General features: G+C 37.3%; 1 protein-coding gene across 1 annotated transcript in view; it reads left to right on the top strand.

The window, feature by feature from the left end:
- PNPase (polyribonucleotide nucleotidyltransferase 1) overlaps positions 1-15,012 on the top strand; it is a 389,999-nt gene that overhangs the window by 352,201 nt on the left and 22,786 nt on the right. The window contains exon 22 of the mRNA XM_090380364.1: positions 8,500-8,578. Within this exon, the coding sequence (XP_090236490.1) occupies positions 8,500-8,578 (79 nt within the window). The remainder of the gene's footprint in view (positions 1-8,499; positions 8,579-15,012) is intronic.

Below are 15,012 nucleotides of genomic sequence, written 5' to 3' on the forward strand. Positions count from 1 at the left end.
CCTCCTTTAATATAACTGGATAGATCCCATCCACCCCGGGTGCCTTTCTTGTGTTTATCTTCAACAGTTTCTCCTCCACTTTACTCCCAGTTATTTCAAGATTCTGTAGCTTACTGCTAGAGTTGAATACACCTCTGGCATTCCCCTTGCTGAATAACTCCTCATGTGTGAATGTCGATGCAAAATATTCATTTAGTTTGTTAGCTACCTGAGCAGGATCATCAACAGTTGACCCATCAATATCAAGTGGACCAATCTGATTCATCCCCTTCCTTCTAGAGTTTACATAAGTAAAGAACTCTTTGCTGTTTTTCTTTGCTTCCCTTGCCAAAGATTTCTCGTAATCTGCCTTCGCCTGCCTAATCTCCTTTGTAACTTGGTTGCATATCAACTTGTATCTGTCATAGGCTTCTGTGTCATGTGTTAATTTGTAAGTATCCCATGCATTTTTCTTCTCTGCCATATGCCTCATTAGTTCATCTGACATCCATTTTGGCCTAAACCTTGAACAATATTTCTTAGTTGGTATGTAAAGCCTAGTAGCTTCCAAGATAAGTTCTTTGAATGCTTCCCATTTTGAATTTGCTGTTGGTAACATCATCAGTTGGTCCCACTGTATAGAATTTAAATACTGTCTCAATCCATCGTAGTCGCCTTTACGGAAGCAATAACCCTTCCCTTTACCCCTGATGGTAGTTACCTCTTTGAGTAAATCCCACTTCAGCACACTGTGATCACTGCCACCTAGTGGTTCATTTATCTGCAGATTCTTAATGCATGAAGAATCACTGCTGATTATCAAAGCAAGAGTATTACTCCCTCTTGTTGCCTCCCGAACATGCTGATGTAGAAAACAATCATCCAATAAATCCACAAAAGCCCTGCTAGTGTGTGAGTAACCAGCCCCCAAATTCCAGTCAATATCTGGGAAGTTAAAATCTCCCATTATAAGACTCTCTGATTTACTGGCCCACTCTATTTCCCTGTACAGTTCCTTATTATACTCATCAGAGTCATTAGGCCTATAGCACACTCCTACTCTCAATTTTGATCTCCCAATGCTTATGTCACACCAAACTGACTCAACACTGCACTGTCCAGCGATGTCGACTGGCTTCACTTCCTTGGATTTTATGTTTTTTAACTAATAGCATAACCCCCTCCCTTCCTATCCTGTCTATCCTTTCTGTAGACATTGTACTCCCTAAATTCCAGTTCTGCATTCCTTATATCTGTGTGACACCACGGCTCTGATATCCCAACAATATCTGCCTTTGATGTTTTGAGCAATACCTCAAATTCATCAAATTTATTTACTAAGCTCCTAGCATTGGTGTACACGCAAGTATACATGCACCTGTTTCTATTCTTAGCTACCCTATATCAGGATCATCTAGACAAGACAGCAGTAATAATTCAGACACAGCATGAGTTTGTCAAGGGGAAGTCTTGTCTGACCAATTTGATTGGATACTATGATGTGGTCACAAAGGAACTGGATGCAAAAAATTATTATTTGGTATCATATACTTGGATTTCAGGAAAGCTTTTGATACTGTTGCACATGGAAGACTACTTTACAAATTGGAGCAGTATGGCATTAACAGCAATTTGCTACAAAGGATAAAAGGATGGTTGAGTGGGAGAAGAGAGAGAGAGTGGTAATCAATGGGTACTGCTTTTCATGGACTAATGTTATTAGTAGTGTCCCTCAGAGTTCAGGGTTGGGCCTATTGTTGTTTTGTATATTTATCAATGATATTGATGAAGATATATCAAGCTTTATGTCAAAGTTTGCAGATGATACAAAGGTTGACATGGTTGTTAATAACAGTAATGACAGTATGCTGCTGCAACAGGATCTGGAAAAGTTGTGTAGATAGGCTGAGAAGTGGCAACTGAAGTTTAACATTGACAAATGCAAAGTATTGCATATGGGTAGCAGTAACCCCAGAGAAAGGTACCAACTATGTGGTGTTACACTCAGAGTAGTACAGAATGAAAGAGACCTGGGAATAATTGTGCAGTCAGATATGATGTTTGATGTTTTCTGAGCAGTGTAGACAGGTTTCCAGAGTAGGTAATGGGATCTTGTCAATATATAGGACAGGTATACAAGAATTTAGCAAGCAGGGATTAGGAGATGATTATTCCCTTGTATAAGGCAATGGTCAGGCCACACCTTGAGTACTGTGTACAGTTCTGGAAGCCTCATTTAGGAAGGATGTCAAAATGCTAGGAACAAGGACAGTCAGTCCTCGTATAGCACGATAGTTGTGTTCCTAGAAACCCTCGGCAATATAAACAACAGGCCCTATGGGAAAAATAGGGTTAGGTGCCGACCATCCAAGGTTGAACACACATTTGTAATCAAAACATTACCAAACACAATAAATTATCGTAATAAAATACTTACGTATTTCATTACGACTATTACATAATAAAATATTGCTAATGCTTTTGCTTCTATTGTAAGCAAACTTGTTTTTTGTTTGATTTTCTATCGAAACAGATGACAGCCATTCCATCTCTTCCAATTCTTTGTCTCTTAATTTAATGGATTTTAATTACACTTTGAGTTGTTCCCGTTATAAAAGTTGTTTTTATTTTCTCTGCATTCTTTTTAATTCTCTGCATTGCCTCATTTAGGCCTGTAGCACGTGCAATATCACATGGTCTTTCATTTCGCTCAAAGCGTTTCACAATTTAATATTTTTTCTCTATCGACAGAGGCGGACTGGCCATAAACCTTACCAGAGAAACCACGGTGGGTCGGAGGCCGGTGTGATTTTGGTCATAAACCATAGTATGAGGCCACTACAAATTTTCCCGGGTAAGAATGTTTGACCCAGTCCGCCTCTGTTTATCAATATTGCTTTCCTTTTTCCCTCTGAATCTGTAGTGTCTTCACCAGGATGCTTCCTTTTCACACCTTTTAAGTATTTTACTCATTTTTAGGGAATAAAGCACAATTACAAAACGAGGAGGCAAGCTTGATACACATAAACAAAGCTGTGGGCATGTAGCAATTGAATAAACAACACCATAAAGGCAGAGACAATTCTACCTCACTAGCTCACATTTTACTAAAGCACATTTCTGGAGGTCACTACCATGAAACAATAAAAACAATTTCCAGTTGTGTTCTGCTAGTGGAATCTGTTATAAACTGGTAGTAAACTCGATCTAATTGCATTTGCGATAATACCGATTGATAACATAAGATTTTACGTTATTATGGTGAAACGCATTTCACCATAATATCCGTTTCACGGCTATAAAAAACATAAATACATTTTCAAAATCTTCTCTTCATTCCTATCGTGTTGCATTCAGTTGGGGTGATCCTGGTCCGACTGCCATTTCTTGTAATCACAAAGACGAATCGTGCATAAGCGAATTCGGTTCATGAACCGAATTCGCTTATGCTCGAATTTGTGTAATGTAAACACGTGTTATACGAGGACTGACTGTACAGAGAAGGGCAACAAGTCTGGTGAAGGGAACAAAGGGGTTGCTCTTATTAAGAAAGGCTTAAGTTCTGCAAATTGCAGCTTCTGGAGACTAGGCACCTGCAAGACGATCTGATTGAGGTGTATAAGGCCTTGAATGGATTGAGCAGGCTCAATGCTGATGGAATTCTTCCTCTTACTCAGATTATAAACCTGAGGGATCATAGATTCAAACTGAAGAAAGACAGTTGTAGAATAGATGTGCAGAAGTTTGCATTTAGCCAGCAGGTAGTTGATTGCTGGAACAAACTTCCATGTGTTGTTATGGAAATTGATAGCTTAAATAAATTCAAGGCAGAACATGACAAACATTTGGAATGAATGAATCAGTGAAATGTGAAGGGTTTTTTTTTTTTTTTTTTTTTTTTGGCAAATGCTGTATAAGCTTGCTTTCTTGCATCATGTGCCTCTACTAATGCTAATATGAAGAAATAAATTAACATATATCTCTGAAAGCTTTTGGAGAGTTTCTTGTGGTGTTACACTCAGAATAGTGGAGAATGAAAGAAACCTGTGGGGAGGGATTTGTGCAGTCAGATATGATGTTTTCTGATCAGTGCAGACAGGCTGCCAGAGTCCTTGTCTTGTCAAGTCAAGTCTTGTCTTGTCATGGGGTCTTGTCAATATATTGACTTGAGAAATGATGCTTCATTAAAAGATCAAACTACTGCCAGAATTCATAAAAAATATTACTATGACCTTTTACCTGGCTGTAAAGACTGGCACCATGGTGAAAAAATATTATGGAAATATTACTGCTTTTAGCACAGTAAGGAAACCTCGAAACCAAGAATTCTTGGCTATGTTTCAGGCACTGAAGAATATTCAATAATTTACATAATGAGACATTGTCTGCTGTCAGGTACTTTTGATTTCCTTATGTTTAAAATGCAACTTATTCAAGAGAACCCTTCTAATTTTATATAATTTCTGGTGATATAATTACACACAATAATGTTGTTATCCTTGGGATTATCATACCTTTGCTGCACTATGTTGGATAAAGATTGGCTAGTGTAGAATTAGAGTTTTTTTTTTTTTTCTGTTCTTTTCTTTTCTTGTGTATTTACACTAATTTTATCAGTGATAGTGTAAATACACAAGAAAATATGGTTTCTTTGTTGGTTTCTTTGCTAGGTAGCAGTGTTCCAAATAAACTATCCCCTAAGTATTTTAACATGATAGCATTATAATCATATTATGCTATGATGTTAATATACGAAGGTAATCATTGTTTGGGGTATGCTGCCTTCCAAGCAGGTGGAAGTCAGCATACCCCAAGGTATGCTGACTTCCACATGTTTGTCAGCAGTACTATTTTCGCAGATGTTTGTCAGCAGTACTATTTTCGGCGATATTTCTACTGCTAATGAATGAGATACCTGCATTTATGGCCTACACTGACGATATCGTATGTTATTAATCAAGCCCTGTTAACACCTCGCCAGCGTATACCCCACAGGTCAAAATTTAATAGTTCCAAATTAAGTTTGCTCACATTTCGGTCTTTCAATCTAGCAATCAACCCACGCAAACGTTTTTTTTTTTTTTTTTTTTTTTGTTTTTTTTAGGTCCTAGCCACTGAAATCTCAGGAAACTAGGTGGCAGGACCTGCCAGAGTAAACTACAACTACTGGGTACCTGGTCTGCCTCCACGGGGCGAAGTGTGGGCAATGTCGGGCCTCAACAGGGGTCTGGCGGCTAAATGGCCAGAAGAACAACGGTACACGACATCACACACCTCAAGATCCATATACTTTTAAATCTCTGGCCTTTACAGTGAACTGTATCGCACCACAATGTAAACTATGCGGAGATGGGGGAAAACCCTAGTGCCGTTTGACCCTAAACACACTTTACCTCACCAGACCTGGCAAAGAATATCCAAAGTCTGTTACCCTCAACAAATATCTGTCTTCCTTCTGTAAACAGAAGGAAGACAGATATTAAAGACAGACAGATATATAAAAAAAAGGCGCTGTATTTATACGGCGCCTTTTTTTTTTTTTTTTTTGCTAAAACTAAACCCGGAAAAATCAAAGTATATCATCTTCTCACCAAGAGTACAAGCAGACCTCAATCCAGCAGTCTCTCTGGAGCCCCTCAATTGCGGGACATCTTCTCGTCATCACTCACTCAGTTAAATTCTTAGGGGTGATAACGGACGAAAATCTGACTTATATGTATCAAATCCAGCAACTGCACTTGAAAGTGTTATGGACCTTCTGGGGCATGGAACTCAACCTCTGTAGATCACATATAATAAAGAAACAGTCAGGAAATTTCTCTTCTACTACTTCTTTCTCCAGCTTGAAGCCGCTTTGGGGTCTAGAATTCTGGATCCTCAAGTGACATCAAGATCACAGCTCTGTAAAAATCTGAGCTACAACCCCGGCTCAGTACTTCGCATGTGCGGGGAAGCTCACAATGGCACTCAATCTGTGATTCATCTGTAATGCCACTAAATAACACTGACTCAAATCTATAAAACATCTTTATTATCAGGTTCACTTCTCGTGCATGATAATATAAAATAAAATACATGTGTACTGTATATTAAAATATTAAAACAAAATAAAATAAATGTTGTATAACAAGAATAAAATATATAGAATTAAAAGCGATAAAAGTTATTTAAAATCACTAGAACCACTAACACAGGAGCTTTCGGCAGCAGCGGCCACCTTCATCAGCTATAGTGGTTGCAGGATGACCGACAATCTATATGTACCACATACATCTCAGCAGGTTTGCGACATGAACGATGGCATCTGTGCACAGTTCACTTCTTGTGCATTGGAACTGGAAAGTGGACAGGCCACTCTAAACCATTCATCTCTTCATAGGATAAAGCCTTCAAAGAGTGGATGGATGCAACAGCCCTTATCCCTATTAAGACTGTAGCACCCAGACGAACATATTCTTAAACTCTCCAGCCATTTCCGGTTCCAAAAGCCATGCGCCTTATCCACGATCATGGCTCCTTTAGCAGTAATGCCTTCTGCTCAAACCTGCAGAAGCTCTTGACCTTCAAGCAGCACTTTCCCAACAGCATCATTGGTGCACTGAGCTCCGCCGACATTGATTTTCATCTGTGATAATTCAACCTACAGAGGAAAAAATAAAAAATCCATATTCACGTGTTTCCTGTAACTGTCATCAAAACTGATGTGGACTCCAAGTGAAAGATGTCCAGATTGGCTCAATCAGTCTGTCGGGTTATACCTGGATCATACTCTACAGTACAGGCCTATATCATCAGTATCTCAGAAGATCCAGTTGAAATGCAATTATTGATAACTCGAACCTATCTTCTACTGGAAAAAGCAATATATTCGCTGTGATTTTTGTATTATATAGATGTTGTTTGTATTTCTATGGATATTCTATACAGTTTTTTTCTGTTTTAGCAGTTTGTATGTAAGCAAATATGATTAGATTCATCTAATTATATTTACGTTGTTAGATTCCTCTGGATTGTTATATTTATATTGTTAGATTCCTCTGTATGCCTGTAATGGGAATCATATCCTTGTAAAATTTTGTGAATAAAGGTTTGGTTTGGTTTTTTTTTTTTAGAAGCATTAGCAACTAAAGCCATATTGCTCCGGGGATATGCGGTGGTCATTCCCTGACCTTTCCGCATCTTCCGTATTTGGTTGTCACGGGCTCGAACTCCAGTCTAATCAAGAAGCGTGTGCTATGCACTGCTGCTCCTGCCCACCTGGCTACAGAGGTGCCTGTGAATAAAGAATTTTATTACTATTATTATTATTATTTATGTAGCATGTAGTATGAGGAGTTTGTAATTTTTCATCTATTTGGGAGAGTAAATTTCAACATCTATCATTAATATGGTCTTTCTCGGCACTTTTCAAATTGTGCTAAATTGTTCAAGATAAGCAGGAGTACTTAAAAAAAAATATATATATATATATATATATATATTTTTTTTTATATGTTTTCTGTTCACAGTTGGGTACTTTGAAAGACACACGGGATTTAGGAAGACTGATGAATAAATCTGACTGCACAGAGAGAGATGGAACATACATTACAGTGTCTTGCTGGTTGTTCAGTATCGTTGTTGACTCTGAGTCAGACGGAAGTTATTGCTTATATCGCTTCATTTGCGTAATTATTTATACATATATATACATATGTACATATATATGTATACATATATATATACATATGTACATAAGTTAACATATTTTCTATAATTATGGGTTCTAAAGAATTAAAAAGTGGAATAAAAAGAAAACACGTTATTTTAACTATCATTAACAAGCTCAAAGTGATAGAACAACTTGAAAATGGTATTCCTGGAAAAAAAATTGCTGAAGAATTTAGTATTAGCCAACAGGCTGTGTCAGATATTAAAAAACAAAAAGAATCTATAAAGACATTTGCTTTAAAATTCAATGTAGGGAGTGATAAAAGCAGTGTATCAAATAGACAGACATTAAAAAAAAGCCAAAAGGTGTTCCTGAAGAAGCTGTACTTAAGTGGTATTCACAGCAACAATAAGTACAGTTGGCATGCAATGCCAATGCTACCCGATAAATTTATAAAAAGACAAAAGACAGTACATGTATCCATGTATCAATGAATAAATGTATTGTCTTTTTATAGTTTTTAAATGAAGGCTGGTAAGTGATTTCTTTTTTTTTTCTTTAGTGCTAATTATATCATTAAATTTTCCATTTATTTCTGTTCTAAGTTTTTTTGTCTTTTAGGGCTATCCTATGCTTCACTAATCCAGATGACCTCTCCCCCAATTAATCTGGATTAGTGAGAGTTTACTGTGTGTATATATACACATATATATATATTTTTTTTAAGTAATAAAAATTTATTCATTTATGCTTTCAAATATATGTTTAATGTATTTGAATATATTTTTATATGTTATAAGTTCAGTAAGTTCATTTAAAGAATATAAAAGTTTAATTCTAATGGTGCTATGCAATTAACTTTGTTTTAGAGAGTCCGGAGTGATGGTAATTCTCTACCCTGGCATGAGGCCAACTCTGCTGCACAATTCTCAATTAGATCAGAGAAAAGTAAATTTTTTTTTTTTAAATGTTTTTAAAATATCATTTTGTGTACATGTGTAAAATACATGAATATTAATACATGAATGTTATTAGATGTGTAAAATACATAATACATGAATGTTATTAAATGTGTAAAATACATGAATATTAATACATAAATGTTATTAGATGTGTAAAATACATGAATGTTATTAGATGTGTAAAATACATGAATATTAATACACGAATGTTATTAGATGTGTAAAATACATGAATATTAATACAGTGGTACCTTGTTTTGCGAGCATAATTCGTTCCTTAAACGTGCTCGTAATCCAAAGCACTCGTATGTCAAAGCGAATTTTCCCATAAGAAATCATGTAAACCCAGATGATTTGTTCCAAAACTCAAAAATATTCATATACTGTAAAAATGATTAATACAAAATACATACATACCTTTTCGTATTTTTAATATTTAAATTTAATATATATAAAGCAATCGGATTTGTGGTAGGACGACTTTCACTGTCACTAACGGAATCACTGCTATCTGTTGACTCTTTCTTTTTGTGTGACTTTAACAAGGAACCTCTCCAATGACACTTGCCTCCTCTTGAGGATTTCACGGAAATATGACAGTTGCATTGTCGTTAAACAGATTCATCGCTCACACTATTACAAAATGAGGAGGCACGCTTGATACACATAAACAAAGCTGCGCGCGTGTAGCAATTGAATAAACAACACCGTAAAAGGCAGAGATACACTATTAACATCTCACATTTTACTAAAGCACATTTCTGGGGATTACTACCATAAAACAATAAAAACAATATCCAGTTACATTCCTGCTAGTGGAATCTGTTATAAACTGGTAGTAAACTCGATCTAATTGCATTTGCGATTATATTGATAGCTGAAATTGTGTTGGTTTTTACGTTATTATGGTGAAATGTGTTTCCCCTTCACTGATATATAAAAAAAAAAAAAAAAAAAAAAAAAAAAAAAAAAAATACATTTTCAGAATCTTCTCTTTATTCCTATCGTGTTGCATTCGGTTGGGGTGATTCTGCATTCGACTGCCATTTCTTATAAACACGAAGGCGAATCGTGCATAAGTGAATTCAGTTCGTGTTATATAAGCTATCGTTCGCGTATTTATAAATCGTGTATGATCGAATTCGTGTAATGTAAACACATGTTATAAGAGGACTGACTGTACTCGTATTGCAAGACCTCGCTCGTTTATCAAGTTAAAATTTATTAAAAATTTTTGCTCGTCTTGCAAAACACTCGTAGACAAAGTTACTCACAATCCAAGGTACCACTGTACATTAATGTTGTTTGATGGATATCTTATTGTCATGTAAGATAACAATGACTGATAATTTTAATGACCTGATATAGACTTGTGCCTTTTGACACATTTTGACTCCTCTGCCATCACACCATCGCAACATAGTTTTCCTCCATATTTTTGCAAAAAAAATTTTTTTTTTAAATTTACTATTTTTAAAACTATGAATTTCTGCTTGCTTTGTTAATGAAATGGCTGTTGTGTGTGTGTGTGTGTGTGTGTGTATGGTGCATAGCTAATTGATAGTTTCCTCAGTAAGATTCCAAAGAAATGTTACAGCATGTCAGAAGACATTAGCATTAGTAGAGGCATATGATGCAAGAAAGCAAGCTTATGCAGCATCAGCCAGAAAAAAAAAAATGCTCCGATTTCACCCCTCCATTCGTTCCAAATACCTGTCCAGCTCCGCCTTAAATTTATTTAGGCTATCAACTTCCACAACAAAAGATGGAAGCCTGTACCACCAAAACCAACTGCCTGTTGGCTAAAGGCAAATTTCCGCATATCTATCCGACATCAGTCTTTCCTCAATTTGAATTTATGCCCTCTCAGGTGATTATTCTGAGCAAGAGGAAGAATCTCATCAGCATTGAGCATGCTCAAACCATTCAAGGCTTTATACACCTCAATCAGATCACCTTGCAGGTGCCTAGTCTCCAAACACTGTATAGCCTTTCTTCATAAGAGCAACCCTTCGTTCCATTCACTAATCTTGTTGCGCTTCTCTGTACTCGTTCCAACAGCTCTACATCCTTCTTAAAATGAGACCTCCAGACCTGTATACAGTATCTGTATACCAGACCATACAAGGGGATATCATCATCATCAGCCATTTTCAATCCACTGCAAGATGAAGGCCTCTCCAGCAACTTTCCAGTTCCTTCTGTTTTGAGCACTGGCCATCCATTTACTACCCAAAAACTCATGAATTTCATCTATCCATCTCCGCCTTTGTCTTCCAGGCATTCTTCTAGCTCATCTTGGGTACTATTCTGTTATTTTCTTAGTCCATCTGTCATCATGTCTTCGAGCTATGTGTCCTGCCCAAGACCATTTTAGTTCTTTAGTTTTGATAAGAATGTCCTTTACTTGAGTTTGCTGCCTAATCCATGTGTTTCTCTTCTTATCTAACAGTCTGATTCCCAATATAATTCGTTCCATTCTTCGCTGTGTAGTTCTCAGCTTCTCTTCCATTCTTTTGGTGAGTGCCCAAGTTTCACTTCCATAAGTCATAGTGGGGAGTATACATTGGTTAATTATTTTACGGTTCGGGCAAACTGGGATATTGCTCTTCAGTATGTGACTATATTTCCTGAATGGTATCAATCCAAAATTTATTCTTCTCTTGACTTCCAGCCATTTATCATTATTACAGCTAATAACTTGTCCTAGATAAGTATACAACTCCACCTTTTCAATTACTGCTCCTTCAATCATTATTTCCCTTTCTGTGGCATACTTGTTCATCATTACTTTTGTTTTAGCCACATTCATCTTTAGTCCAAAATCCTTACTAACTGTGCATAACTGATTAAGATTTTCCTCTAATTCTTTGAGATCGTGGCTTATGACCACAATGTCATCTGCAAATCGTAAATGGTTTAGGTACTCTCCGTTCACATTGACTCCTTTCTGTGACCAGTCTAATCTTCTGAAAGCTTCCTCAAGGGCAGCAGTAAACAGCTTTGGAGATATTGTGTCTCCTTGTTGAACTCCTTTCTCGATTTTAAATTTCCTACTGTCTTTTCTAGTCTAATAAAGGAGGTAGCACTCTCATATATTTTCTTCAAAATCATAATATATGGGGTATCTATGCCTTGTCTTTCCAGTGCCCGAAACATTGCCTTATGCTGTATGGAGTCAAATGCCTTTTCATAATCCACAAATGCCAGGCATAATACGTGAAGGTGATCCATAGTTGAGAATCCTGTCCTAAAGCCAGCTTGCTCTTTCGGTTGATTCTCATCAAGTATTCTTTCTAATCTGTTAGTAATGACCCTTGTGAACAACTTGTAGATGTGGGATAACAAGCTAATTGGCCTATAATTTCCAATTTCTGATTTATCTCCTTTCTTATGCAGCAAAACTATGATTGCATTATTCCACTGCTTAGGCGTCACACCTTTTCTAATGCACTTTGTGAAGAGCCTTGCCAGTTTTTGTGTTATGTCTCTTCCTCCCAATTTTAACAACTCTACAGTAACTTCATCTTCCCCTGGGGCTTTCTGATCCTTCATTTTCTTCAATGCATGTTCTACCTCATCAGAAAGAATATCGGGTATGTTGTATGTGTTGCTACTTTGCAATCCATCTTCCCCACTGCTGGCATCATTCCCTTGCTCCTTATATAATTCTCTATAGTACTCTTCTGCTATTTGAATTATGCCTTCTCTGCTGTTTATAAGTACACCATCGCTATTCTTCAGTTTCAGTATCATTTGTCTTTCTGTATTACTGGTCATGGCTGCTGATTTAAATCCTCTGTTTTCCCTTAATGTTTGTTCTACTTTTCTTCTGTTAAATCTTCTTATGTCCTCTCTGAGTCTCTTTCTAATGGCTTTGCATAACTCAGTATACTCAATTTTCTCCCTGTCAGTGTTTTTCTTGCTCTTCATTTGTCGTCTTAGGTTCATCATGACAAGTGTTTCTTGACTAATTTTTTCTTCTTTGGATTTCTTTTTCCCTATAGGTTTTTTGGGCTTTATCACTTTCAGAAAGTTGTAATATTCCTCGTCGATATCTTGGTCCTGAGCAGTCTGCAGAAGCTCAAACTTGTTCTTAAGTTCCAATACATACTGCTTTTTCTCCTCCTCTGTTATCTCAAAGACCTTTGTATTATTTACTCTAGTCAGTTTTTTCCTTTCCTTTCCTACATCTATATCAAGTGTACATCTTACCATTCTGTGATCACTTCCAACATTTACCTTATTCTGGACCGTAACATCACTCACAATATATCTTGTGTTAGTGAGGATGAGGTCGATTTCATTAGTTATTAATCCATTTGGACTCTTCCATGTCCACTTTCTGTTCACCCTTTTCTTGAAAAAAGTGTTCATTACTGACAGTCCTTGAGATTCTGAAAATTCCACAAGTCTTTCACCTCTTTTATTTCTTTCACCAATTCCAAAATTTCCTATAGTTTCTCTTTCTGCACTGTTTTGCCTTTTTCCAACCTTAGCATTGAAGTCGCCCATAATAATAGTGTAGTGGGTTTTCTGTTCATCTAGAAGACTCTCAATTTCGGTGTACATTTCTTCAATCTCTTCATCAACATGGCTTGATGTTGGTGCATAAATCATTATAATCTTTAGCTTGTACCTCTTAGAAATCTTGAGTATTAGTCTTGACCCCCTTGGTGATGCACTTTTGAATTCCAAAATGTTGTTTTTAAAATCTTTATAGACCAGAAACCCAACTCCACCTTCACTCCTTTCACTGTTTCCATTGGTGTACAGCAGATTTCCACTTGATAAACTTACAAGGGATAATCACCTCCTTATTCCTGCTAGAAAAATTCCTGTATATCATTGACAAGACACCATGAGCTACTCTTGCAGACCATCTGCACTGCTCAGAAAACTCCATATCTGCCTGCTCAATTACCCGGCCCCAGGTGCCAAGCGTTATAGTGATCAAGCGATTCCCTGAGTGATTTCTAGAGCGTTTTTGTCAAAGCTACAGTTATATTCATTTGTAAAAGTTTTCTTATGTTCCCATTAATTATTTGTTAACTTAGTATTACGAATTGTAACTAAGTTACAGGAAGGAAATTCACCTTTCTTTTTTTCTCTTTAAACTAACGCATTAACCCTTATACCGCTTGGTCACTCTAGCGGCACTGCTCCTGCCTCCCCGTGGCAGGGCCGGTAACCTGGGAGAAGAAATCCACTCTCCCGGGGCTGAAAGGAGCAAAGATGGAAAACAGTTCTTTTCCACCTTTAGAGCCATCGAGCTCAAGACTAGAAAATGATACCGAAAATGACTACTCTCAACCAAAGAGGTTGAAAACAACCCCACAAGAGGAAATACCAGCATTCCTCATACTACACTCTCTATCATAGTTGCCTCTGAGTAAACTGTCCCCATTCCTTGTCCAAAAATGCATCGAGTCTGCTGCAGGTTCACCAAAAACAGTAAAGCGGCTCCAGTCAGGGGATCTTCTTGTAGAGACCATGAAATCCCAGCATTCCGAAAAATTATTAAACATGACTACTTTTGGCGGACAACCAATAAAAGTTACTCCCCATGCCACCTTAAACTCCTCGAAGGGAGTAATCGCAGAATGGGACTTGTTAGCTGTATCAGAGGAGGAGATAGTTCAAGAGCTAAGTAAACAAAAAGTCATACAAGCAAGGAGAATTATGACTCGGAAAGATGGTGTTCTTGTTCCCACTAGGAGCATAATTCTTACTTTCAGCTCTCCCATCCTACCATTATCTGTTAAAGCAGGCTATCTCCATTGCCGTGTCTGTCCTTACATCCCAAACCCACTCAGGTGTTACAAGTGCCAAAGATATGGACACTCCCAAACAGCATGTCGAGGTGAGTCAGTATGTCCAATTTGTGGATCGAAGGAGCACAATCAAACTAAATGCACTGCTACGACTTCTGTTTGCCCAAACTGTAAGGGTGATCACCCAGCTTTTTCCAAAAGTTGCGAACTTTGGAAGCAAGGAAAAAAAATCCAGAAATATAAAATTGAGAATAAAGTGACATATCCAGAGGCGAGAAGGCAAATACTAAAAACAGATCCAAAACGTACATATGCAACGGCTGCTAAACAATTTCAGTCAACAGGTACACAAACAGATGTTGCCGTTCCCCCAAATATGTCTATCGCTAATTGGGCACGCTCCATGCTCTCTGCCCCCAAACAGTGTCCTTCGCAACAAAAAATTGAACAAGCCAGTAATACCCCAATTACCATTCCAGCTAATGTAAACCCAACAGCAAAACAAAAAGTGACAGAAACCATGGTACTGAAACCACCAAATTCAACCAGAATGGATATTGACCAGCACAATGACCCAGAAGATGCCATATTAGAACTTCATGCGACTGATGAGATGGACGTAACACGTCCCTACTTTCCAAAGAAA

Source organism: Mastigoproctus giganteus, chromosome 8 (assembly GCF_048544385.1).
Source record: "Mastigoproctus giganteus isolate SK-2022 chromosome 8, ASM4854438v1, whole genome shotgun sequence".
In the NCBI taxonomy this organism is placed as follows: Eukaryota; Metazoa; Arthropoda; class Arachnida; order Uropygi; family Thelyphonidae; genus Mastigoproctus; species Mastigoproctus giganteus.